The sequence below is a fragment of the Panthera pardus genome, unplaced genomic scaffold, assembly GCF_024362965.1.
Source record: "Panthera pardus isolate Hobbes unplaced genomic scaffold, ASM2436296v1 HiC_scaffold_20, whole genome shotgun sequence".
NCBI lineage: Eukaryota > Metazoa > Chordata > Mammalia > Carnivora > Felidae > Panthera > Panthera pardus.
The window spans coordinates 61154519-61178951 of record NW_026526766.1 but is presented as its reverse complement, the minus strand read 5'-3'; the positions used below and the strand labels follow the sequence as shown (position 1 = coordinate 61178951).

Sequence of the window (24433 nt, the reverse complement as noted above, 5' to 3'; positions counted from 1 at the left end):
GCTGTCCACCTTGGAAGGTAAGGCTGGTAGAGCTCTAAGAACACCAACTGGGGGCGGAAAGCTTAGCTCTGGAGAGTGAGTAGTTCCACATTTTGAGTTCTCTGTGGTAACAAAAGCAGAGGGAGTCCTTGCACTTTGAAGCCAGGAGAGCTGTCCTGGTCCCTCTTTCCCCTCACCGCAGAAACCTCTATAAACAGACCAACAAAGTACATCTCATTTAAAGACAGGGCACAAAAAAGAATAGGAGATTTCTGCTTCCAGCCAAGAGAAGCAACAGGGACCCATTTACCTCCTACCTAAAACAAGAAAAGAAGGGAAAAAAGAAAGAAAGGAAGGAAGGAAGAAAGAGAAAGAAAAAATACATAAAATAATGGTTTTCAGAGCACGGGTGGTCACACAGCAGAGGACAAACATACCTGAGACCCAAAGCACAGGGGATGAGCCCTGTGGTTGCCCCAACTTAGTATCTTATGATTGTCCTCCGGCCATAGCACAGGAAGGGAACTGGGGCAGAATTGGCCGACTCTCTGGGTTGAGCAGATGGAGCTGAGTCCAGGGGGGAACCAAAGCAGCAAGAGCTTATAATACAGAGGTCACTCAGAGATAGAACCTCAGAAATCTGCACAGGGCCCTTGGTGCACCCGCCAATTACACATGCATGAGGAGAAACTCCCTAAGATGGAAGAAGGAACCACCCGAAAGGACTAGAGGCGATAAAACCTAAAGCCCCACACAAGGCTGGAAGCAGGGCCCACAGCCAGCCATCAGACTGAAAAACTCATAATTCACAGGGCATGGGGCAAAGCACTCAGGAGGGTCTTGCCTCAGCAGTGGGCCAGCAGTCCTGGACTGCACAGCTCCAGACCTGACTAGCCAATCATAACAACAAGAACAGAAGGAACCCCCGGTTTCCCAAGTACTTAACTGCATCCAGAACAATACTTGTAATTTGCAAGAATACAAAATATCTAACATCAACAGTAAAATGTACAATGCCGATATCCCATCAAAGCTTACCAGACATGCAAAAACTCAGGAAAACATGACCAATAAGGAAGCCAATCGATCAACCAAAACCAACTCAGAACTGACACGTATGTGAGAATCGCCAGAAAAGGACCTTAAACAGGTGTTCAAAGAGTCAAGTAAACAGGGAGAATATACAAGAGACCCAAATCTGTCTTCTAGAGATCAAAACTACAATGTCTAAGGTGAAAAACATGTGGATTGCGTGAAGTGATGGGTGAAGAAAAAAAATCAGTGAACTTGAAAGTATAGAAATAGAACCTATTCCAAATGAAACACACAGAGAAAAAAGAACTTTTAAAAAATAAGAAGGACGTCAGTGAACTGTGGGGACAAGCCCAAGTGAGGATGTACCAGCTTCCAACCCTCCCCTTTCAGCCCCTCAAAGGCTGCTGGGTTACAGCTAAGGGTGGCTTTGTCCTCTCCGTGTTGCTCTTACTTGAAGTTTTTAGGGGGTCTGTATGTTTTGTATTTTTAAAAGCATCTTGCAAAGAGAGTACAGAGGTTTATTGGATGCCTTCGCCCAGGTTCCCCAGATGTTAACGTCTTACAGAACCGCAGTGCGTTTGTCAAAATTAACACTGGAACATTACTATTAATGAAACTACCAACTTTATTCAGATTTCACCTGTTTTTCCCATTAATGCCCTTATTCTGCATTGTATTTAGCACTTACAGTTTTCAAGTTGAAACAGCAAGTACGTATATCATCGGTGTGCAGCTCACTTATTTTTTTTTAAATATATTTTAAAGCTTTTGGTCTTGGAGTAATTTTAGATTTGCAGAAAAATTGCAATGCACATATCCATCAAGATCAGCTGCCTACGTATCTTCATTCAAGCTAATGAAACAGCTGGTATCTGGACCACAGCTCGTCTTATGGGGAAGAGGAAAAAGAAAGAACATGGCGTATCATGTGCTGGCTCTTAAAGATTCTGCCTGGAGGTGATTGATGTCACTTTCATTAATTACCTAAAGCACGACCAATGCTAAAGTTGGTGGTGAGGGGAAGGACAACCTTTCCCCAGAGAGGGGCAGCTAATACCTGAGAATAATAGTCAAGCTTAGGAATTGACAAACTTTTTCTATAAAGGGTTAGACTAGCTATTTTAAGCTTTGCAGACCATAGTCTCTGTCACCAGTATTCACCTCTATTCCTGAGGCAAGGAAGCAGCCATAAAAATATGTAAATGAATGAACACGGCTGTGTTCTGATAAACCTTTATTTGCACAAACAGGCAGTGGCTGCATTAGGCTGACAGGTCACCCCCTGATCTAAACTACCACAGTCGCCAATACTCACTTGAGAAAAAATGGAAAACCCAGCTCTTTTTGTAAGAAAGTAAGAACCTGAATGAAGAGTTTTTAAATTCCCCCCCCCCAAAGAAAGGATCCTCTAAACTTTCATGACAAACTGTTAGATGTACAAAGTGTGAAAAAACAAAATCCATGAGTTTGGATTATGACAAAGAAAGGAAGCCTTGAAACCATGGAAGCGTGAGTGGGACCCGGTGTGCCTTCTGGGTCATTCTGAAAAGCAAAATGTGTGCCTTGCTACCAGAGGAACGTAAATGCTTCCCCAACTCTGCCTGCTCTTCCCGCCTCCTCATAAACTCATTTTCCTCTTGACCACTCTGGGTCATCATGCTGTTTTCACTTGCTCCCCCTCCAACGACTATCACCACGGTACCCCAATTTGAACAGAAAACTGATGATGGACTTCCCCTTGGGAGAAGGCAATCGTGGAATTCATATTAGACTGAGAAACGGAAACTGGCTTTTGTGACTTTCCTACTGTGTGACCTTGAAAATCTCACATTCTTCATTCTCCAGATAACTCCTTGGTACAACAGGGATTAAGATTACTTTGCTGGGTGGTGATTAGGACGTAACCATTCACCAGTGAGACCGTGCTTGTAAAGGTTCACTCCAGCAGATGCTCCGGCCATCACGGGATAAACAGAACCTCTTGACAGAAGGCTCAGGAGGGGCGATGGGGTCCATCTGCTACAGGCAGGACGAGGTCTAAATCATTATTTTTTAACTTGAATAATGCACTGAAGCCTTAAAAAAAGTCTCAAACTGCAAGGACCAACTTCAGTGACTCTTATTATACTATTCCTGATACGTGAAGAAACGTGAAACTGGGTTTGGACTTCTGGTGCTTCCTTTATAACTCATAGTGAGAGCGTCTTTTGAAGAAGCCTGAGAACAATGGTGTTGAGGTGCTGTGAACCAGGTGGAGTAAAGGCCTGAGGAAGAGAGTGGAAATAGGGTCAGCGGCCCTTCGAAAGAGATCCTCCAACTTTGGCCTGCTTTCTCTTTCTGGCGTGGAGAACAGAACCAGCTGTCTTAAGATGAACACGACTGTCGTGGGCTGAAGTTGCTCCCCCCAATTCATATATCAAAGTCCTAACCCCCAGTCCCATGAGGGAGAAGGTGACTGGATCTGGAAACGGGGCCTTTAAAGCAGTGTTTAAGGTAAAATGAGGCCACGGGCTCACAGTGTGGGCTCTAACTCACTCTGACCAGGGTCTTTATGAAGAAATCAGGACACAAAGTGGCACAGATGGCAACAGTGAGGAAAAGGAGGGACAACCTTGTGAGGACAGAAGTCAGCCATCGGCAAGCCGAGGAGAGAAGCTGCTGGAGATCCCAAACTTGCCAACACTTTCATCTTAGACTTCCAGTCTCCAAAACTGAGAAAATACATTTCTGTTGTCTAAGCCCCCCCCCCCCCCCCCCGTCTGTGGTATTTCGTTATAGTAGCCGGAGCTGACTGACACAATGACATGAAGTTCGTGGTTTCTTTTAAAAGACTTTCTGACGCCTGGATGGCTGTCAGTTAAGCACTGGACGTTTTACTTTTATTCAAAAAAAAATTTTTTTTAATGTTTATGTATTTTTAAGAGAGAGAGAGAGAGCAAGCATGGGAGGGGTAGAGAGAGAGGAAGACACAGAATCTGAATGAAGCAGTCTCCAGGCTCTGAGCTGTGAGCTCAGAGCCCATCGCGGGGCTCAAACTCGTGGGAGTCAAACTCACGAACCTCGAGATCATGACCTGAGCTGAAGTCGGACTCTTGACTGACTGAGCCACCCAGGTGCCCCAAGTGTTGGGCTCTTGATTTTGGCTTGGGTCATAATCTCAGAATTGTGAAATCGAGCCCCACATGAGTGTGCTGGGTGTGGAGCCTGCTTAAGATTCTCTCCCTCTCTCTCTTTCTCTCTCTCTCTCCCTCTCTTTCTGCCTCTCTCCACTTCCTCACACTTTCTCTCCCTCTCGATGTCTCTTTAAAAAAAAAACAAAAAAAGACTTTGTGCTTGCTTCTTTGGAAGAATACTCTGTCAGGCAGAAGCTATTGTTGTAAATAGTTACAATTTGCATATGTGAATATTTATGGTTAAGCTTCTCTGGACACAGGGTGGGGGTTGGGGGACTGGCAGCAGGATGGGGGACGTTTTGCTTGCTGCTGGATGACTGTCTGCTGACTGCCAGGCTTTGGTGCCAACATAAGGCCAAACTGATTACATTTAAAAGTTTTCTCGCTGGTGTGGGCCGGGCCCACAGTGCTGCATTCATACAACCGAATATTCCACAGCAACTCGAATGAGCAAACCACCTTGCACAACGGGGCTAATCTCACAAACAGAACGGGAGAAAATGCAAGTCACAGGAGATGTGCGGGATGATCTCATTCATACAAAATTCACAAACAGGTGACTCAACTCTGCCCTACTGGGACAGAGACTTAGGTCATAAAACCAAAATGAAAAGCAAGAAATTGACTTTCCCGAAAGTGAGGTTAGTGATGACCTGCAATGGGGAGGGAGGCGTAGCTGTCCAGAGGAGAGGAGACACGGGGTGCGTGCCACGCTCCACTTCTTGACAGGGGTGGTGGTTACACAGCGGTTTGCTTTATAATTGTGCGTTAAAATGTACAAGTTTTAAAAACTTACCTCTTTGTATAAATGACATGACAAAAAAAAAAAGAAGGAAAGTTGAAGCAAATATGACTAAACGTTAATTGTTCTCAATCCTGGAAGTTCTACGTTATATTATCAATTCTACTTCTCTGTAAGTTGGGTTTGTGGCTTTTTCTTTCTTATTATTATGCTGAGTGAAAGAAGCCCGGCAAAAAAGAGCACATGTGTGGCATACATTTGCATGAAAGTTAAGAAAATGCAAAGTAATCTCTAACGACAGAAAGCAGACCAGGGATTCCTGGTGGGGTGGCCGGTGGCCAGGCAGGGGCATGAGGGAAGGAGACGAGGGAAGTTTTGGGGGTGATGGATTTGTTATGCTGATCATAGTGATGGTTTCATGGGGGTATACTTATGTCAAAATGTATCAGATTATACACTTTAAATATGTACAGTTTCCGGAACGCCTGGGTGGCTCCGTCAGTTAAGGGTCTGGCTTCGGCTCAGGTCATGATCTCACAGTTCGTGAGTTCAAGCCCCACATCAGGATGCTGTCAGCGCAGAGCTTGCTTTGGATCCTCTGTCCCCCACCCTCTCTCTGCCTCTCCCCTGCTCACTCATTCTCTCTAAAATAAAATAAATAGGGTAGATCTATTTTTAATTTTTTGAGGAACCTCCACACTGTTTTCCAGAGCGGCTGCACCAGTTTGCATTCCCACCAACAGTGCAAGAGGGTTCCCGTTTCTCCACATCCTCTCCAGCATCTATAGTCTCCTGATTTGTTCATTTTGGCCACTCTGACTGGCGTGAGGTGATATCTGGGTGTGGTTTTGATTTGTATTTCCCTGATGAGGAGCGACGTTGAGCACCTTTTCATGTGCCTGTTGGCCATCCAGATGTCTTCTTTACAGAAGTGTGTATTCATGTTTTCTGCCCATTTCTTCACTGGGTTGTTTTTCTGGTGTGGAGTTTGGTGAGCTCTTTATAGATTTTGGATACTAGCCCTTTGTCCGATATGTCATTTGCAAATATCCTTTCCCATTCTGGTTGCCTTTTAGAGGGGGAAGGAGGCAAGCCATAAGAGACTCTTAAAAACTGAGAATAAACTGAGGGTTGATGGAGGGTGGGAGGGAGGGGAAAGTGGGTGATGGGCACTGAGAAGGGCACCTGTTGGGATGAGCACTGGGTGTTGTATGGAAACCAATTTGACAATAAATTTCATGTTAAAAAATAAAAAATATAAGATTTTTCTCCCTCCTGAAAAAAAAAATAAATAAATATAAATTAGTTTTTAAAAATATGGACGGTTTCTGGTATGTTGATTATACATCAGTAAAGCAGTTTTTAAAAACACTTTCTTGTGTCTTTTCATAATGTTTCACATGGTCTTCAATATACGTATATTGCTTTGAAATGAGGGAGATATTTTTATTTTTATTTTTTTAATACGAAATTTATTTGTCAACTTGGTTTCCATACAACACCCAGTGCTCATCCCAAAAGGTGCCCCCCTCAATACCCATCACCCACCCTCCCCTCCCACCCACCCCCCATCAACCCTCAGTTTGTTCTCAGTTTTTAAGAGTCTCTTATGCTTTGGCTGGAGGGAGATATTTTTAAATAGTGAGAGACACTGGAATAAAGTCTGATGCCAGCTCCCAGGCCATCGTATGTACCTTTGGGTCACTCATGGACATCAATCTTATCAATACATATTTGTTCTGCCTTGGATGTTAAAAGAGCCTCTACTCTTCCCCCTTCCCTCTTCTCTCCCCTCTTCTCTCTCTCTCCCCACTGCCTCCGTCCTACCCCCTTGGACTCCTTTGCACTTCGGCTCTGGCTCTTGCTCTCTCAGAAAACCCTTTTCTTCAGCTGAGCGGGCAGCTTTAGCAGACGTGGTGACACTCAGAATAACGATCAACCATCATTTCTGTCACTGAATTGAATCTACAGGAGGTAACATGCTTTCTCATAGCTGACTTCCGGTTGTCAGGAGAATCCCTGGGTGACGCAGCAGGAAAATAAAGGCAACTGTAACTTCCGTTCCAAGCAGGGTGGTCAGTTTCATAAGGGGGTAGGGAGCTGAATAAAGAAATAAATTAATCTCTTCGCTGCTCCTATCACTTTCAGAGATGGTTAGTGAAGACAGCAGATGAAAGATCCAACCAGTTCTTTCACTCCAGCTCCCTCCCTTCGGCAGCGTGATGGTCTCTTAGCTTTGATGTAATGAGTCATTGGCTATGCAAAGGGAGGTCCAGAACTGAGTTGGGCCGACATTGCTGGTTTGCCTACCCAAAATTTATTCCTCTCTTCTTACTTACACAGGGCCCTGATTTTGTTGGAGGTAGCAATGCTCCTGGCTGAAAAATTAGATTTCCCAACCTCCCTTCCAGGTAAGAGTGGCCATATGACCAACTCTGGTCCATGGAATAAAGGAATAAACTACAGATAAGACTGCTGGAAAAGCTTCCTGAAAATGGGGCTAAGTTGACAGGTTACTTGCTGATCTTTCGTCTTCTTCTACCTGAAACATGGATGTAATGACTGGTGCTGCAGCAGCCATTTTGCGGTCCTAAGGTGATCTCGATTGAAGATGGTTGGCTTGTGCTAAGGATAGCACAATAGAAAGACAAGAAGTTAGGACATTGATGAGATTATTACACTACCACACCAGCCCTAGGATGCCTATCCCCAAAGTTCTTTTACACAGGAGAAAATTTTAAACCATATTTAAGACATTGTTTCACAAGTCTGTGTTGAAGCAAAACATAATTCCTAAATGATAGAGAATTGATGAGCTAAGTTATTCTGTGTTTTGAGGTGAGAGGGAATTTCTGGGATGAACCCTACAGAAAGAAGAGTGCTGGAAAAAGAGGGGGGAATAAGCAATACGATGATGCAAACCTCTCTGTTTCTTCAAGCCTTCTGTAGAGTCTGCGACACATGTGTAGATGCCTTGTGCGCACAGGAGGGGAAAGGGGGTTGTGGTCCCTCATCAATGGGTGTGAGGAAGGGGCAGCACCTGTGAGATGGCAAGCTGATCCACCTGCCAGATTAATTCAACCTAAACAGGATCTCAGAGCCAGAGGACAAGGAGGCAGTAGTATTGCCCTTTTATACCAGAGACTGCTAAAGAGGCTCATCTCACTACACATGGGGTGAGTTTTAGACCAATACTGCTTGCATCCCGTGTGACAGATACTGCAGTTAGCATGGGGGCATGGGGGGTCACAGGAGGAAGTAGCTCCATTTTCCACATGAAGGCCAGAGAGGTGAAGTGACAGTTGGCTCAAAGGCCAGCTGTTCTAATTCAGGGTTTGTCCACTTTTTTTATTCCACCGCAGCTATGCCTGGGATTCAAGAGGCGCAGGGAGCGGGGCAAGAGGACAGCCACGGAAACACCGGGTGGCCATGTGAATCCTGGCGGTCAGTGCTGACACACAGTGCAGCCAGATGCCCTGGTCGTAAACATCCTTATGGGTACACGTCACCTCCCTCCCGTGTGGGTATGTACGTGAGAGTCAGATACTTATCCATACAGTAAGAGATTTGTGTTAATGTAGAAAGAGCACTCCATTTGAATGTTTGAAATCTAGGCTTCCACCAGTGTGATGGCAGGCAAATCCTTTAACCTCTCTGGGCCTCAGTTTTTTCATCTGTAACAGCAAGGATTGGCCAAATTAAATTCTAAGGACCAATCCAAACCTTCTAGAAGCCTATACAAACTATATCATTAAAATAAGATTAAATCTATTAAGTGTTCAAGGAGAAGAAATTCAGCTTTATATAAACATATGCTACAGGGGCACCTGAGTGGTTCAGTCAGTTAAGCGTCTGGCTTCGGCTCAGGTCACGATCTCCGGGTGCGTGAGTTCAAGCCCCGCATCGGGCTCTGCGATGAGAGTGCGGAGCCTGCTTGGGATTCTCTTTCTCCCTCTCTCTCTCTCTCAAAATAAATAAATAAACTTGAAAAAATATATATGCTACATAACAATGCAAATCCACTGTTGCAGAAATCCTAAGTCTTAGGAGAACAGTATGGATCTACAATTAAACGAGCCGTGAATGCGTTGTGGCTCCTTCCTTCCTATATTGTGCTCCTCTTAAATCATCTCCTGGGTGTCTTGATGCATAGGTATATAGGTATATTTACATGAGAAAACCCGCCTTACACTGCGAAAATCATTTCCTTTAAATAAAAATTAAATAGACACAATGGGAATTTAAAATACATTCTGGTCTGTCCCAATAGCACAAGAGTGTGTGACACGAAGCTGGTAACATCAGACGTGGAAGGATTTTATTAGACAAATCGGGTAGCTTATATTAAACACCCCTGAGCCTTCTCGTCATAAATGCAGCCAAGCGGTCCGGAGTAATAGGTATGGGGCCCCTTGTGGGCTCTATGCTCTTTATTCTGACATTTAATGAGCATGAATAACCAGGAATAGATCGTATCATTTATGAGCGCTTGTGAACCCAAGGAAAGGGTGATTTCTAAGATTCCTTGGGGATCTTTAAGACCTTGTCTATAAAATGTGTCTGGACAAGCTGTGCTCCTCCTTCAGTCCCAAACCTCTTCTTCAGCTGGACAAGAGTCCCAGGAACCAGCTAAGGGGAGAGTCTGGAGTCTGGAACCATCACCTGTGAGGATGTGATTGAGTTATTTGCTAAATTATCCTCCAAGCAATCATTTGGTCCTGTCCTCTGGCCGCCTGCGTTATTGTTGGATAGGGAAGGGCATCTAGTTCCCTACAAGTGGAAAGCAGTTGAAACACATCAGACCTGTAAATACAGCTCCTACTTGGCATCTGCAGAATGGCCCGAAGAAGGCAGGGATTCTCAAAGAGCAGCGAGCTCCCCATCGCAGGAGGTATCCAAGCAGAGTCAGAGACTGAAGACAGGACTTTAGATTCAGATTGGAGATTTGAACTGGAATTCAAACTGTCTTTCCAGTTCTAAAAGTTGGGAATCCTACAACATATGACCAAATGCTCCTCACTGTGAACGTTACTACTTGTTATTGGAGGCTTATTACGTGCCAGGTGCCGTACTGAATGCTTTGCTTGAATTCTTTCATTTAACCCTGCCCTAAAAGATAAGGCAGGCCTAGGCCCCTTTTACATGGTGTGATGTCCAAATATCTGTGGACAAGGGACCCGAGGCTCGGGGTAGCTAAGCACCGAGATCACACAGCGGCTAGGTGCCAGGCTGCGTGAGGCTCAGACGCTGGTCTGACCCCCCAGAGCCAGCCTCTCAGGGGGCTCTACCCACAGGGGCAGGAGTTGTAGCGACTGGATCCACTGGAAGTCACCCCACCTGGAATAGTCCAGTCTCCTCTGGCAACTGTTTTTCAAGATTTGCACACAAAGACAGAGGAGATTCAGGGGTAACAGAGTGGGCAAAAATAGAGTTTGAGGGCTGGGGGTGTCTCTGCAAGGTCAATGGGCTGCTGTACTGAGAACCTAAGGAAACAGTGAGAGGCACAGGGCACCGGGGCCTTGGTGTCCTGAGAGGGACAGTCCAGAGAAGGGAAATTCTAGCCCATGGTGTTTCTGTTCCTTTGAGCTACATGACATTCCTCTGAAAGACTCTAGCTGGGCGGGCTGTTCGAGGCCAGAGTCGGCCCCCATTCCCCTTCCTCACCGTCCCAAACCCCTCCTGGCAGAGGGCCATCATTTCTTAAGTCTGGGCTGCCTCCCCCTGGAGCCCCTGAACTGTTCATGGCCAGAGCCATGGGGCCTGGTGTTCTCTGCTTTCTGATCCTGAGATTAGAGTCAGTAGAAGGTAGAAGAAAAATGTAAGAGACTTCGCTTTCTCTCTCTCTCTCAAAAGGCAGCCCCCAGCAGTGTTTGTTCTCAGAGAAGCCCTGAGAAGAAGAGTGACCACTTTCCTTTCTCCAGGAGATAATTGAAAAGAAATAAGAAAGTGCCTGTGTTTGAGGGTGAAATGATGACAATTAATCTCTGAGCGGAGGCCCTCGCCGTTAAATTCTTTGGAGAAACAACGCCAGGAGTTTCATGACAATCAAGAGAATGAAATTGAATTAAGGGAAATAGTAATTAAATCAGGAAAGAAGTTTTTGCAAAGGGGATTGTAAAGGAAATTAAAACCAGTAATGCTGAAAAATGTGGTGAGCAGAGCAGGGGTGAGGGGTGGAGGGAGGCTTGGTGGGGAAGAGGAAGGAGCAGACACAGCAAAGCAGGTTGTGAGGGCCCGTGTTTGGCACTAGGGAAAGGAATTTGGAAATTGTTCTCGAGAGGCCACGTGTCTGCTCTTCCAATTCAGGGCTAAGTATGCCCACCTCCTTTAGGAAAATAGAAGTCTCCAGTCAGATAAAGATAAAACAGCGGTAGACTTGAAGCAGGGTGACCACCTGTCCTGGTTTGCCCTGGACCACCCCAACTTTAGTTCTCAAAGTGCCATGTCCCAGGAAACCCCTCGGTGGTAGGGATACTAGGACAGTTCATCACCCTAACGCAGAGGCAGCCGCCTGGCTTCCCAGCTCTGCTACGTGGTCGGTCACTCCATGATTTTGGGTGAGGCACGCCATCTCTGTGGGCCTCGGTTTCCTTACCTGTAAGATGAATCATCGTGGGTACCTCCAAAGATCAAAGAAGTTGCTGTCTGCCAGTGTGTCTAGAATAGTGTGTGTGAAGGAAAAGCTTGACAAATGAGAGCTGAACTGAAGACTATTGATATTAGCAAACATAGTCCAACAGCGCATTACAAAATAATACATCAGACTGTTTCAGGGGTCCCCAAGACCACCCACATGTTTGCAGAGTTTCTAGAATGACTTGCAGGATTCAGCATATAGTTGTACTCACGGCTAAGGTTTATTACGGTGAAAGGATACACTATAGGGTCATCAGAGGAAAAAGACACATGTGTAGTCTAGAGAAATCCATGCACAGGCTTCCTATACTCTGTCCCTCCTGCAAAGGTTCACGTCTAGCACGTTCCTTTCTCTAGCAGTGAAGGATGCAGGAATGTGTGCAATGCTTCTGTCCGGGAGACCCATTAAAAACTCAGTGCCAAGGACTTTATTGGCAGGGGTTTCATAGGCATCTTCTGCCTGGCAACTACCAAAAATTCTAGAATCTGGGAAGGAAAGCTGGTGTCCAGGCTAAACCACATTGTCAGTCTTACGAGTTAGGGAACGGCTCAAATGCCAAGTTTCCAGACCCCCGGTCAAGGGCCAACTTTGCAAACAGACCTTTCTGAAAATAGCAGGGTCTGGCCTGCTGTGCTAAGTCTTCTCATCCCAATGACCAAGTGGAACTCATTGCAGGAATGCAAGGAGACTATGCATAAGTGAAAACTTGAATCTAGATCCCGAGCTGGTTTGCATATCACCAAATCCCAGCTGGCAGTGCTAAGGCCTCCACTGGTCCGGGCTTTATGGCTGGTTGTAGGAATGTCATCCACTCACCTAAACAAGATCTGCTCACTACCGAATTCCCTCCCAAGAACTTGTCACCAACCAAGTTTTCCTACTTGGTCTCTTGAGTCAGAACACTAGGTTTTTCTCAGTTCATCATGAGATGAGCAAGTCTCCAGACTGAACAAGCTGGATGGAAATAGTGCTCGCCTTGTGCATAAACAGAGGCCAGGTTTTTGTTGACAGGGGACATCATCACTGCTGGTGACCCAAAACGGTTGTGCTCCAGGTTTGGGGCACCACCTTCCTCCCTCATGGGTGGGGAGGGGGGCTCCCTAGCTGCTGCAGGTGTCACAGGACTAGGAAGACAAGAAGGGGGGTGTTTAAAAGCATGGCTGAGCTATGGATTGGCTGCCCCTTCAGTGTCCTTGTGTATTAGTTTGCTAGCACTGCCATGCAAAATAGCACAAGGTAGGGAGGCTTAAACAACAGAAACGGAGTGTCTCGAAGTCCTAGAGGCTGGAAGTGCAAAATCCAGGTGCTGACAGGTTTGCTTCTTCTAAAGGCTTCGAGGGAAAGGGCTGGTCCAGGCCTGCCTTTGGCTTGTTCCTGTTGATGGATGTCTTCAAGTTCGCACGGCATTCCTCCTGCATGGCTGTGTGTGTCCAAATCTCCCTGTCTTAAAAGAACTAAGTCATATGGGATTAGGGCCTATGCTGATGGCCTCAGTTGAACTTGACTACCTCTGTAAAGACCTTGTTTCCATATAAGGTCACATTCTGAGGTGCTAAGGGCAAGGGCTTCAACATATACATTGAGGGGACACAATTCAACTCACAACTTGCAAAAGGATAGGTGAAAATCAGAATTATTTTTTAATAACTTCCACTGGAGGATTGTTGTTTCTTTGCATGCGATAGCCCAGGAATCTGAGTTGTGTAGAACAGAAGAGAGCAAGGGGAGGAGGATCGGGGAGGAAAAGGAGAAAGAAGAAAAGGAAAAGAAGGAGGAGGGTGAGGGGAAGGAGGAAGAGGAGGAGGAGGAGCAGTGAGCTGGGTCAGACTACCAAGCCTGAGGCAGGGTCAGAGGTTGGTGAGAATTAACTCCCCACTTACCAAAATTTAATTGTGGTTTCCTACAAAGCCCACCAACAAGCAGTGCCAAATGCACCAACAAGCAGTACAAATGTAAGGCTGACAAGGTGGTCATGGCATGAACACAAATGTTTCACGGCTCCCTGGCATGTGCCACACAGGTGTACCCCAGGGGGAGATTCGGCAGCTCTCCCACAGCCAGGCAGGTGCGGGCCGAGGAGCACAGCGCCGAGGCTCCCTGCCGATCACACCTCGGGGCTGGGAGAGCGGGATGCCACGCTGGTATCCAATGGCCCACCCAGCAGGAAATCCTCGCCCAGTGAGATCATCACGTTTCAGTGGTACTGCCTCCTGGAGCCGGCTGCAGGTTCCAGTGCAGTGAGCCTCCTGCAAAAGGAAGTCTGACAAGGGCCTGTTCTGTGCATTCGTGCAGCACATCTGTAAAAAGAGGTGCTGCTATGAGAGAGAGTGAGGGAACTGAAGAAGGGGCAATCGGGACTCTGGGCCTTGCAGGGGCTCACGGCAGCCAGCTGACCACGCACACCGCCCCGCGGCAAACATACAAAATGCAAAATCCCACAAGGCAGGGTGAATTTCCCAGCACAGTGCAGACCGCAAAGCAAGTGGTACCGTGGCTGAAGCTTCAAAGACAAGAAAGGGGAACAAAAATAGCACTCCTGTGTCGGTGACAGGCCTGGGCCCACCCTGAGCCCACACCGGGACTCCCAGGCTGCTGCCAGCCAGGTCTGCCACGCGGCAGGAGCAGACTCCTGCCAGGCGATTCTGACACATGCCAACATTTGAGAACCACTTCAGTTCTACCACCCACACCAGTTTAGAGGGGTTCTAGAACAAGCTGCCCTACAGGATCTATTGTCTACTCTGCCTCCGGCCAGAGTCAATGCGAAGAAAGACAAGCCTGTTTGCAGGACCAATTTAACCCACTCGCGTGTAATCAAGTTCTTCCCCTCATGTCCTTTGTTTTGAGATACAGAATTCTAGACCTTGCCCCAAAACGGAGCCATATAGACTGTGTATAACTAGTCTCAGACTATTCAGTTAATTTGCACATTTTACTTTATTGTAATGTCTCTGGCACGGGAAAGAGGGCTAGTTGCTAGGAATCGGATTTGGGCAGCGCAGCCTTTACCTGAGCCCTCTTCGGTCAGTCTCGCTGTGTGCTTGGCTCACCTACCACCTGTGGTCCTGAGAATGCAAACATGCCCTTCGGCTGGCCGCTTCTCCCGATTGTCTCCCCATGAAGTCTTATGAACCTGCTGACTTTCTCCCAAATTTAGTGACTTATTCATTTTATTTCTACTGGCTAACCTTGCTGGCTTCACTCCTCCCCCTTTGACCAACACTGCCCAGTAACTCCAAAGCCCACCGCTGTTTATCTAGTCCCAGAGCCTAGCCTCTAGAAAGAGGTCGCTGACTTATGCACGGGCCCAAAATAGGGTCACAATGCGGTTCTGAGGAGGAGCCCTGGTCTGGAATCGGGAAGCCTGGTCTCTGGCCTCTGCTCTATGAACTCGCGGTACAATCTTGCCTCCAGGCCCCAGGCGCTTCTATTAAACACTGGGAGGACGCAGTGAATTCTTAGTCTCTCCAGCTAGGGGACCCCGGCTCTCTGGTTTTCTTCTGTTGGACAAGTGACCATACAGTAGCGATTTCCTGAAAGGCAGTGACAGTTTTTCAATCCCCGGCACCACTGCCCATACACCACGAGCGTACTGATTCCGTGCTGGCTTCTGTCCACTTGGAAGTGGCTAGAATTATAGCCGATAGTGAAGGGGGGTTGAGAATTCCTTGGGTCAAGGTAAGCGTAACGCAGAAAAAGATCTGATTTGTTAGACTTTCAGAACTATGAATAGCTTACAGTCCCCTAGGGCTCAAGAAACAGCCTAGAAATCTCTATTTTGAAAGAAAGGAACACAAAAGGTGGTATATACATTCAAATGGGAGTATCATCCAGCCTTAAAAAGGCTGACAAAGGCAATTCTGAGTACGCAATTCTGCTACAACACTGATGAATCTTGAAGACCTTATGCTGAGTTGAATAGGCCATCACAAAAGGACAAAATGCTATATGATCCCACCCCTGTGAGGTACTTAGAGAATGAAATTCAGAGACAGAAAGTAGAATGGTGGTTGCCAAGGGCTGATGGGAGAAGAGGAGAGGGGAGTTTTTATTTGTAGGTTTAGAGTTTCAGTTTTGCAAGATGAAAAAGAATCCTATAGATGGACGGTGGCAATGGCTGCGTGTGAATGTGCCTAACACCACTGACCTACACTCTGAAAAATGGTGAAGATGGTACATTTTACAGTATGTGTACTTTACCCTAGTTTTTAAAAATGAAAAAGAAAAGAGAAAGGAACAGCTTGAACACTGAAATTCTCAGCTATGGTATTAGCATTGTATCATCAGAGCCAAAAGTAGCTACATAACATAATAGATGTCGTACATTTTTATGCCCAACCACCAATTTTCCTTCTGCTGAAAGAAACATCTCCCTGCTCTGCCACTGACAACTAGTATTTTCTGACAAATCACTAGCTCAGAAAATTCCGTGACTTTCAGCTACCAGTCCACTGGAGATCACTGAGGCAGGCAGGGCTAGCGGGCAGCATCTTGCAGCGAAGAGAACGTGCCCCCCGCAGCCAAACAGCTCCTCCAAGTGACTTCAGCTTCTCCCCCAGAGAAAAAGGGACCCTCTGGAGAGAGGAACAGATTTCTTTTGCAAATGAAATGCATAACTTTTAGCTGTTACTGGAACCATCAACCTGAATATCAGGGAAAAAAATCCATTACGGATAACATAATCTTTCGTTTCTTCCAAATGAAAATTGACTTTGTCTCCTGAATTTCAACATGAAGATAGCTATGCATTTTCATGCAATAAGCAGCGGCCAGGATGCAAAGGAACCAGTTTTTCCTCCTTTTCCCCCAATAATTGGCCATTTGTTTGGATTTACAAGAGCTCGCTCACCCATCTATTGCCTTAGGAAATCTTTTTACAAGATACATACTTTTTCCTTCATTTAAACTTGATACTCTGGACCTAAATTACTTTATAGCCAGGACTTAAGAAAGAAACTCGGGAAACTGCTTAAATGTTCTAAGAAGTTTTTCTTAAACAGACTTAAGAGGTTTTTAAAATCAGCTATTTTTTAAACTAATACACCACCTCTCCATTTTCTGATTGTACAGAACAACTAGGGCATTTCATATGGATCTCTCACTCTTTAGAAATTCTGGCTTAGAGTCCTAGACTCCTGGAATATGCACTGTGAGCTATTCTTGGTATTTCCTAGGGTCTACGAGAAACTGAATGCTTTTCCTAGAAAGACAACATAAGCTAAGTGAAACTTCAAACTTTTTTATTTTGAGTTGGAATTGTATCAGCTCAGTTTAGAAATGCTGGTATCTCACTGATTATTAAGGTCTTTAATTTTCAAAATGAAACAAATTTTGTTTTGATAAATCTAATGTACCAAATAAATTCTTTCAAAACAGATTTAGCAACCAGTGATAAATAAATGGACATCTCGGGTCTACACTCACAGAATTAAGAACTGAGAGAGAGAAGAGGCAAAAATATTATCTACAGTTTTAGAGACAAAGAACAGAATGAGGAACCATTTTATCCAAGATATCTGGTTTATGATCCCTATGGCTGTTCCCTTGGGTACCAGCTGCCTCTGAACACAGATCTGCCTGATGGGAGTCACAGACACACTCGTTAACAATCACAGCACACACAAAATGACAATCACCAGGACAGAAATACTTGGAAGAAAACAAGCCAAGGCCAGTTACAGTATCTTGGATTTGAGTGACTACATGGTCATATAAGGAACTGTGAATCCAACAAAGAAAACAATCTCCCCAAGACGTGTTTTCTGCATATTCACCTGTAAATCTGGAGAGACTAAGGGCCCTGGTAGTCAGGGATCAGCAACGAGACTTGGTATAAATTAATTAAAAAGTTTATTAGCCATAGAAAAAAATTGATTCCTTAAAACCAATTCTTGTTAAGTTCCCTGTAAAACAATAAGCTTACAGTATATTTCTTTCTCACACACAGAAAATCACTATGCTTTTGGTCCAAGATATGTTGGGTTTCTTTCCTTCTTCTTCAGATGACAGACAGATGGATGTAGCCGAATCTATGAACGAGTGTACTTGCCCCAAATGTGCAACATAAATACAGAAGCGATGAACAGAAGACTCATAACCAATACTGGAACAGGGCCACTGGAAATAAGAAGAGAAGGCAGGCTTACTTTTAGTACTAATACATTATTTTATCTGTAACACTAAAGATTGCCTAGGGGAAAAGCAGGGGGCGTACCTGAGATTCATGCAAGAATATCATTACAACATTTAGTAATATTCCCCCAAATTATTATTATGGATATTTTGAGGCTGTGGAAATGGCATGATGCTTACTTAGAAAGGAAAAATCCTTATCTTTTAGTAGACATACTAAAAGATACATAAATAAAATGATTTGATGTCTTGGAGAGACAAGTCTCTGTAATTTCACGTACTTGATATTTTCCATAATAAAAAGTAGGAAGAAAAATTTCCCAAACTCTCTATGTGCAAATAACCCAATTACCAAACTGTTATTTCAAGTTAATATTTATTTAAAGACAACCTTCATTGTCTAACTAGAATGTATCAGGCATAAAAAGACACATATCACATTCTAAGTTACAAGGTGTTTTCAAATATGTAATTCCACTTGATCAACAAAACTCATGACCCAGAACAAATATTAATCTCATTTTATAAATAAGGAAAACTGATGTTCAGAGACTAATTATTACTTGCGTAACAGCACACAGCCAGAATAGGAAGGAAGAGATTTGAGCTCAGGTTTCCTAATTCCATACATAGTGCTCATCTTACTCTTTAAGGTTCCCATCTAGTTCAATTTAGGAGTTTATCATAAGAAGGAAACAGATTCTACCCATCAACGCTTCCCTAATCAAATCAGTTTTTCAAGTTGAGAATTGGTACATGGGTTTCTTAAAGGGAGAACCCTTTGATCTCACACAACCTGTGAATGCTAGCTGGTGAAATGAGCCCACTCCCCACCCCGTTAAGATGTTGCTTCACACTGGGTGTTGTATGGAAACCAATTTGACAATAAATTTCATATATTGAGAAAAAAAAAAAAAAAAAAAAGATGTTGCTTCACCTCCCAGATACAACTGGGGAGTGGATATTGGAAAAGACCCCAGAATATCGTGAAGGCAGTGAGTGGAGTAACCCAGTGGAGCAGTGGAGTAAGAGTCCATCAGTGGCTGATAAACAACACAGATCAAAGTCCTTGCTACACTATTCCGTTCTTCCAAAATCTGTACAATTACTGAAATAAACAAATTTAAAAATACATGGGAAGCAATCTTCATCGAGTTACACTTGATCGTACCCTCTACTTTGGTGCAATGTTAGAGCAACACCAGACACGGAACATAAAGCTGAGAGCGCAGCTCCCAGAGAGCTGGAGTCTGGGACCCAACTCTGTCACTCATGAGCTGTGACCATGGCCCTGTTACTTACCTTCTCCGAGCCTCGTTTTCCTCATCTGTAAAATGGGGATAATCCCGGCGCCTCTCCCATAGGGTTGTTGAGGTGTTAAATAAATAATACGAACACAATGCAGGCTTACACTAAGCTCCAGGAAATGCAATTATTATCAGCCTGAAAATAATTCTGAACTCCTAAGAAGAACCAGCAACAAGACCCAAGATGTGAATCTGTGGATATAAATTCCCAACTGCATCCTTTCATCAAAAATATCGCTCTCCTCCTGAGGATGAAACTGTGGTTTACGACACTTCAAGGAACAGCTTCTATCCTGGGAGGACTCAAGCACTAAGCAGCAGCAAGCAAGCCTGGCGGTTCAACAACACAAAGCCCAGAGCAAGCACAAGCCAGACGCCTACGAAGAGGTTTTACCACCTTCTTGACAAGAGTATACAATTAAGTCCTCTGGATACCATGAAGAGCAAGAGGCTTCAAAATTTCTCTCTGAAATACTCCTAAAGATTACCTCGAACAAAGACCAAAAGGTTTTTAATACCAACTCACACATCCCAACATCAAGAATTATTTCCTAAATATGTTCTCACCTCATAAATCTTCACGACAACAGTAAAAAATCAAGTAAAACCAAATCTCAAGAATTCCAAGGAACTCTTAGGAAGTCTTCCTCAACTACATTTGCAATCCGAGTCAAGCTACTAGTCAAGTTAATTAAGCTAATCCAAGTAAATGTAATTTTGTCTTTTTCTAGCAGACAAGCCATGTGGAAAGAGCATGGGACTGCACAGTCAGAAGGTGTATTCCAGCTCCTGCCCGGCTGCTGGGAGTGCAAACTGGTGCAGACGCTCCGGAACACAGTGTGGAGGCTCCTCAAAACATTAAAAATAGAACTACCCTATGACCAGCAATAGCACTACTGGGAATTTATCCAAAGGATGCAGGAATGCTGATGCATAGGGGCACATGTACCCCAATGTTTATAGCAGCGCTTTCAACAGTAGCCAAATTATGGAAAAAGCCTAAATGTCCATCAGCGGATGAATGGATAAAGAAAACGTGGTTTATATATCCAATGGAATACTACTTGGCAATGAGAAAGAATGAAATCTGGCCATTTGCAGCAACGTGGATGGAACTGGGGGGTATTATGCTAAGTGAAATAAGTTAAGGACAGACACTGTATGTTCTCACTCATATGTAGATCTTGAGAAACTTACCAGAAGACGATGGGGAGGGGAAGGGGAAAAAAAAAAGTTACAAACAGGGAGGGAGGGAGGCAAAGCATAAGAGACTCTTAAATAGTGAGAACAAACTGAGAGTTTATGGGGGTGGGGGAGAGCGAAAAGCGGGTGATGAGCACTGGGCGTTGTATGGAAGCCAATGTAACAATAAATTGTAATAAAAATAAATAAGTAAGTGAGGGGGAAAAAAAAAGATGTAGTTCCAGCTCCTGCTGTCTTTGCCTTGTAAGTGCCTCTGTGAGCAAACGAGCGCATCAGTATTCCAGTTCCTCAGCTGCCGGGTGTAAGCAGGAAACAGCTGTAAGCAGTGGTGTTCTGGAGCCTCACACGCAGAGACCTGCGGATCAGGTCTGGCACACAGTACCAGAAACTGCAAGGTGAGCGAGGCCTAGGGACCCTGGACGCCCACTTCCCATCACCTAATGAGCACTGCCGGACCTACGAACTCAGAAAGTGACATGTTCACCCTCCAGGGTCTACTCACCGCCCAGCAAACGCAAGGAGGCCAAAGAACGTCTGGTAACACAGCCTGACGGAGAAACTCCCATTAGGCTGTAACAGTATCAGCCTGTTCCTCCAGGAGAGCTTTGCAAACTCACCCGACGCCAATTCAAGCGGTCACTCCTATTACTCACGGTGGGACAAGAACACCAAACGAAGAGCAATTTCACCTCATTAAGCAGCTTTCCCTCCAGCTCTCTCTGTTCCCATTCATTTCTTCTGACACAGCCACGTGAAGATTCTCCCTTGCTGCCACTCAATCCAAGGAGAGATGTTATTCCAGGCCCTAAGCTGATTGACTGATACACAGACAAACCAAACCCAGCCCGCCTGGCACGAATGCAGCCATTGTGCACTGTAAATCTCATCAAAGCAAACCCCGCTGGTGGCAGAGACAGTGCTGCCGACGGCCATGCGACACTGGACAGAAATGCAAGGTCGGCTCCCAAAACTTACACCTTGAGCCCAGGGGAGTCTTCGGTGTAGAATCGCCACATGCCCCCTGTGCCTGCTGAGGTTGTGCGACCCGCACTCCTTGTTCCACAGCTAGCATTTTTTCTGGAAAGAAAAGAAATATTACAAACGGCTACTTCTCTGATGCCCTTACACCAGCATTATAGCATTTGCGACCACTACGTTGTTAAAGACCAAACAAACAACAAAAAAAAAAACCCACAAAAAAACCAAAAAACTTCTCTTCCCTTGAACCCCCCAAATTCTTGCTTTTACTCCATTATCAGGAAAACCACTAAGGACTGAGTACTGCCATATCCCAAGGAATACAACAACCCCAGTAAGTAGTCACCATTTCCATTTTATAAATGAGGGAAACAGGCTCATAAAAGGTTAAGTAAAGGGCCTAGGACCACACAGCCAGCAAGCAGCCAACTTAGGCAGTGGACCCAGTTCTGACTCGAGCCCATCCACTTGCCCACATACCATGGGTGCCTCATTTGGACAATGCACTTCAGTTTCTCTTCAAACGTGTTTTTGTGAAGTCAAGTAATAAACCCCTGCTTAAAAGCCCTGCATCCATTTAATCAGATTTTAAAATGACTACTTTAAAATGTTTTTAAGTTACTGTACTTGCTACCAAAAAAACCAAAACAATTAAGCTCTTACTGTAATCCAGGTCCTAAAATGGAGTATAGAGTTTAGAAAAAATTATTTTGTAATCCGTTTTCTCTATTTGGATATACTATCTATAGATCTTGGGCAGAGAGGTAAGATATGAAAACCGCAGACAACATCCAGCCAGAACGTCCCTCACAAGGGGATCAAGGGTTGGCAAACGAGTTGTGTGGTACAGGCAGCCCTAGAACACAGAAGTAGCCAAATAGCACTTTGCCACCGACCAGGGTACACAGGGAAAAGCCAGAAGTGAAAACCCTGCTGCCCCTATCTCTTCTCGCTGCCCTTCCAGCTCTGCTCCTAATCCCCTTGCCATGGGGCCTTTACCCCAGACTCTAGTGCAGACACATTGATTATAGGCTATACGGTAGCCTGGGGACTTAGAAGTCCATGTATATGGCTGTTTCTATGAGAAAGCTGATTGTAAATAGCAAACATAATCATACAGGGATTGGAACAGCCTTTACACACAAGGATATACATCGTTTAAGCTGTGGGGTAGGTACCTGAAATTTTCCTCCTTGTTCATAAAAAGGAACTTGAACTAGATAGTAAATCCAGTATGGACAGGATAAGTCACCAGTTGAGCCAGGACTAGGACCCACGCACTTCCCACTATTCCCACAACCTCCCAACTGCAGTGCTTATTCTCAAAGTCTCCCGGAATTACAGGAGATCCAAAGAAATCAGTCTAGGCTCTTTACAGATTTTTCATATCTACTGGCACATGGGACAATGCAGAGGACTTGATAATCAGGGTATCTGGAAATACCAAATGTACTCAAAACACTACCCATCTCTCCACTGGAAAGCCAGGTGAAGTTGACAGAGCCCATTTTAATCCCTTAAATTTCTATTAGGGGTCTATTTTACCCTTCCTTTCTGGTCACAGTGTAACTGCCTCCCACTTCCTATGCCCTATGGTTCCTTCAAAAATCCCAAGACTACAGGATGGCTATATTCCTTCATTCATTCATCATTTATTATGCCAGGTCTTATAGTAGGACAGAGATGATGGGCCATTTCTGAAAAAGCGTAACAAAACAGATGAATACAAAAATATAAATGCTACCATAACCACATGAACAAAATGCTTTGGGAGCAAAAGAGAAGACTCATAGCTACTGCTGCTTTCCAAGTCAGGAAAGGCCTCAAGAGGAAATAACCCCTGAACTTGGTCTTGCAGAATAAATATAAATGGGTGAAGGGGCTGCCTAGTGAGTCCTGTTGGATTAAGCTCACTGCTGCTAGATCACAAAAGAGGAGAAGAGGCAAGTAGGCTGAAAAAAAACACCAAAAGCATTGGTATCCACCCCCACCCATTTTCCTTTAAAGGTTCAGCAAAAAGAAGTGAGACAGAAACTAAGAAGATGTGTGACAGAATCAGAGGGCAGTACAGATTGGAGTGGAAGTGATCTGGAGACAAGACTTTGGTAGAAAACGCAAACGTCTAGAGGAGAGAAGTTGGGCTAAACTAGAACAGTGAAAATAAAAAAGAAAAGGACGGATGAGAAGCTTTCTGTGTCCCATTCGGTCTCACAAATGACTAAATAGAGACAGAGCATAAGAAAAATCCAACACCACCCTGAAGTTTTGGCTTTGGGAAACAAGTGTTTAGTAACAGTGCCATATGGAAGTAAAGGGAAATATAACTGGGGCAGAAGCTAGGATGAAAGGAGACTGAGTTTTGTTATCAGACAAGTCCTGTTAGACTGAGTGTGATGGGACCTCCAAATAAAAATGAGACGGGAAAGCTCAGGACCAAAGACCAGTTTAATAACATCAGTTTTCTCAAAGTTGTCTCTGATCCAACTCGTGTGTTAACTTTACTCTTTTAACAGCGGTGTCCCAAACTGAACAACTGGAAGAAAACATTGCCTTCCTCTCGAGACACAAAAGACCTACAGCCACGTCGCCTGAAGCTCATTTTGCCCTGGTGATTCATTCCGGGGTCTCCTCCGGACCAGCGAATTCTTGGGCCCCATCTCTCTGACACCACAGCCAGAGGGTCGCGGGAATCCTTACCTCTGCCGGACCGTGGATCCGGCCGCCCGGGCAGCCACCGCTTTGCTGGGAGAGCGTCCTGACGAGCCCACATTAGTACCACTGGGAGTCGGACCAGGCTACAGAGAGAGACGAACCGAGAGTGTGAGCGCCGCCGGCACGCCCCCAGACCCCAGGCCCTGGCGGCCAAGACCAGCACCCGCACAGGCTGGGGACAGCGAGGCTGCCACAAGAGGAGGGCAAGGCAGACAGCAAGAGACGGGGCGCCAGGGAGAGGAAGAGTCAAACAGGGAAGACCGGGGCCGCCATACCATGCTGGAGACTAGAAGGAGTTGGAGGCAGAAACTGACGGCCAAGGCTCCGTGAAGACCTCAAAGGCCCAGCGGCAGGAGAGGCTGGCTCAGACCCCGCCCCCAGGCCCCTGGCAGGGTCCTCGGTGGCTCCAGGGACGCCTGGGTTGTCCCACCATATGCCTGCATAAATTTTGTTACAGGAGACTTGATCAGTCGCTGCGTGGGAAGTGCAGACCTTCCGCCTGCTTCCTTTGGATCGCAGCGTCCTCCATAGAGTC

At 45.3% G+C, this 24433-nt stretch overlaps 1 protein-coding gene and 1 long non-coding RNA gene across 2 annotated transcripts in view; one reads left to right on the top strand and one right to left on the bottom strand.

Annotated features, from left to right (window-relative positions):
* Positions 1–24180, top strand: part of LOC109270080 (uncharacterized) — a 529587-nt gene extending 505407 nt beyond the window's left edge. Inside the window, exons 5-6 of the long non-coding RNA XR_008424280.1 lie at positions 7273–7340; positions 23700–24180. This is a non-coding gene — a long non-coding RNA (uncharacterized LOC109270080). The remainder of the gene's footprint in view (positions 1–7272; positions 7341–23699) is intronic.
* SEC61B (SEC61 translocon subunit beta) lies at positions 17400–24288 on the bottom strand. Its single transcript, XM_019454361.2, has 4 exons — positions 24174–24288; positions 23884–23981; positions 21184–21285; positions 17400–17683 (listed from the first exon to the last, which is right to left on the bottom strand). Exons 1-4 carry the CDS (start codon positions 24174–24176, stop codon positions 17596–17598), a joined length of 291 nt encoding a protein of 96 aa, XP_019309906.1. The 5' UTR covers positions 24177–24288; the 3' UTR covers positions 17400–17595.
* Positions 24289–24433: the final 145 nt, after the last annotated feature.

Bases quoted from the DNA above. Each gene is read 5' to 3' on its own strand.
- SEC61B (XM_019454361.2), bottom strand. The intron at 21,286-23,883 runs GTAAGGATTCCC...TTTTCTTTCCAG, and splicing joins GGATCCACGGTCCGGCAGAG to AAAAAATGCTAGCTGTGGAA. The intron at 17,684-21,183 runs GTAAGTTTTGGG...TCTTATTTCCAG, and splicing joins GACTCCCCTGGGCTCAAGGT to TGGCCCTGTTCCAGTATTGG.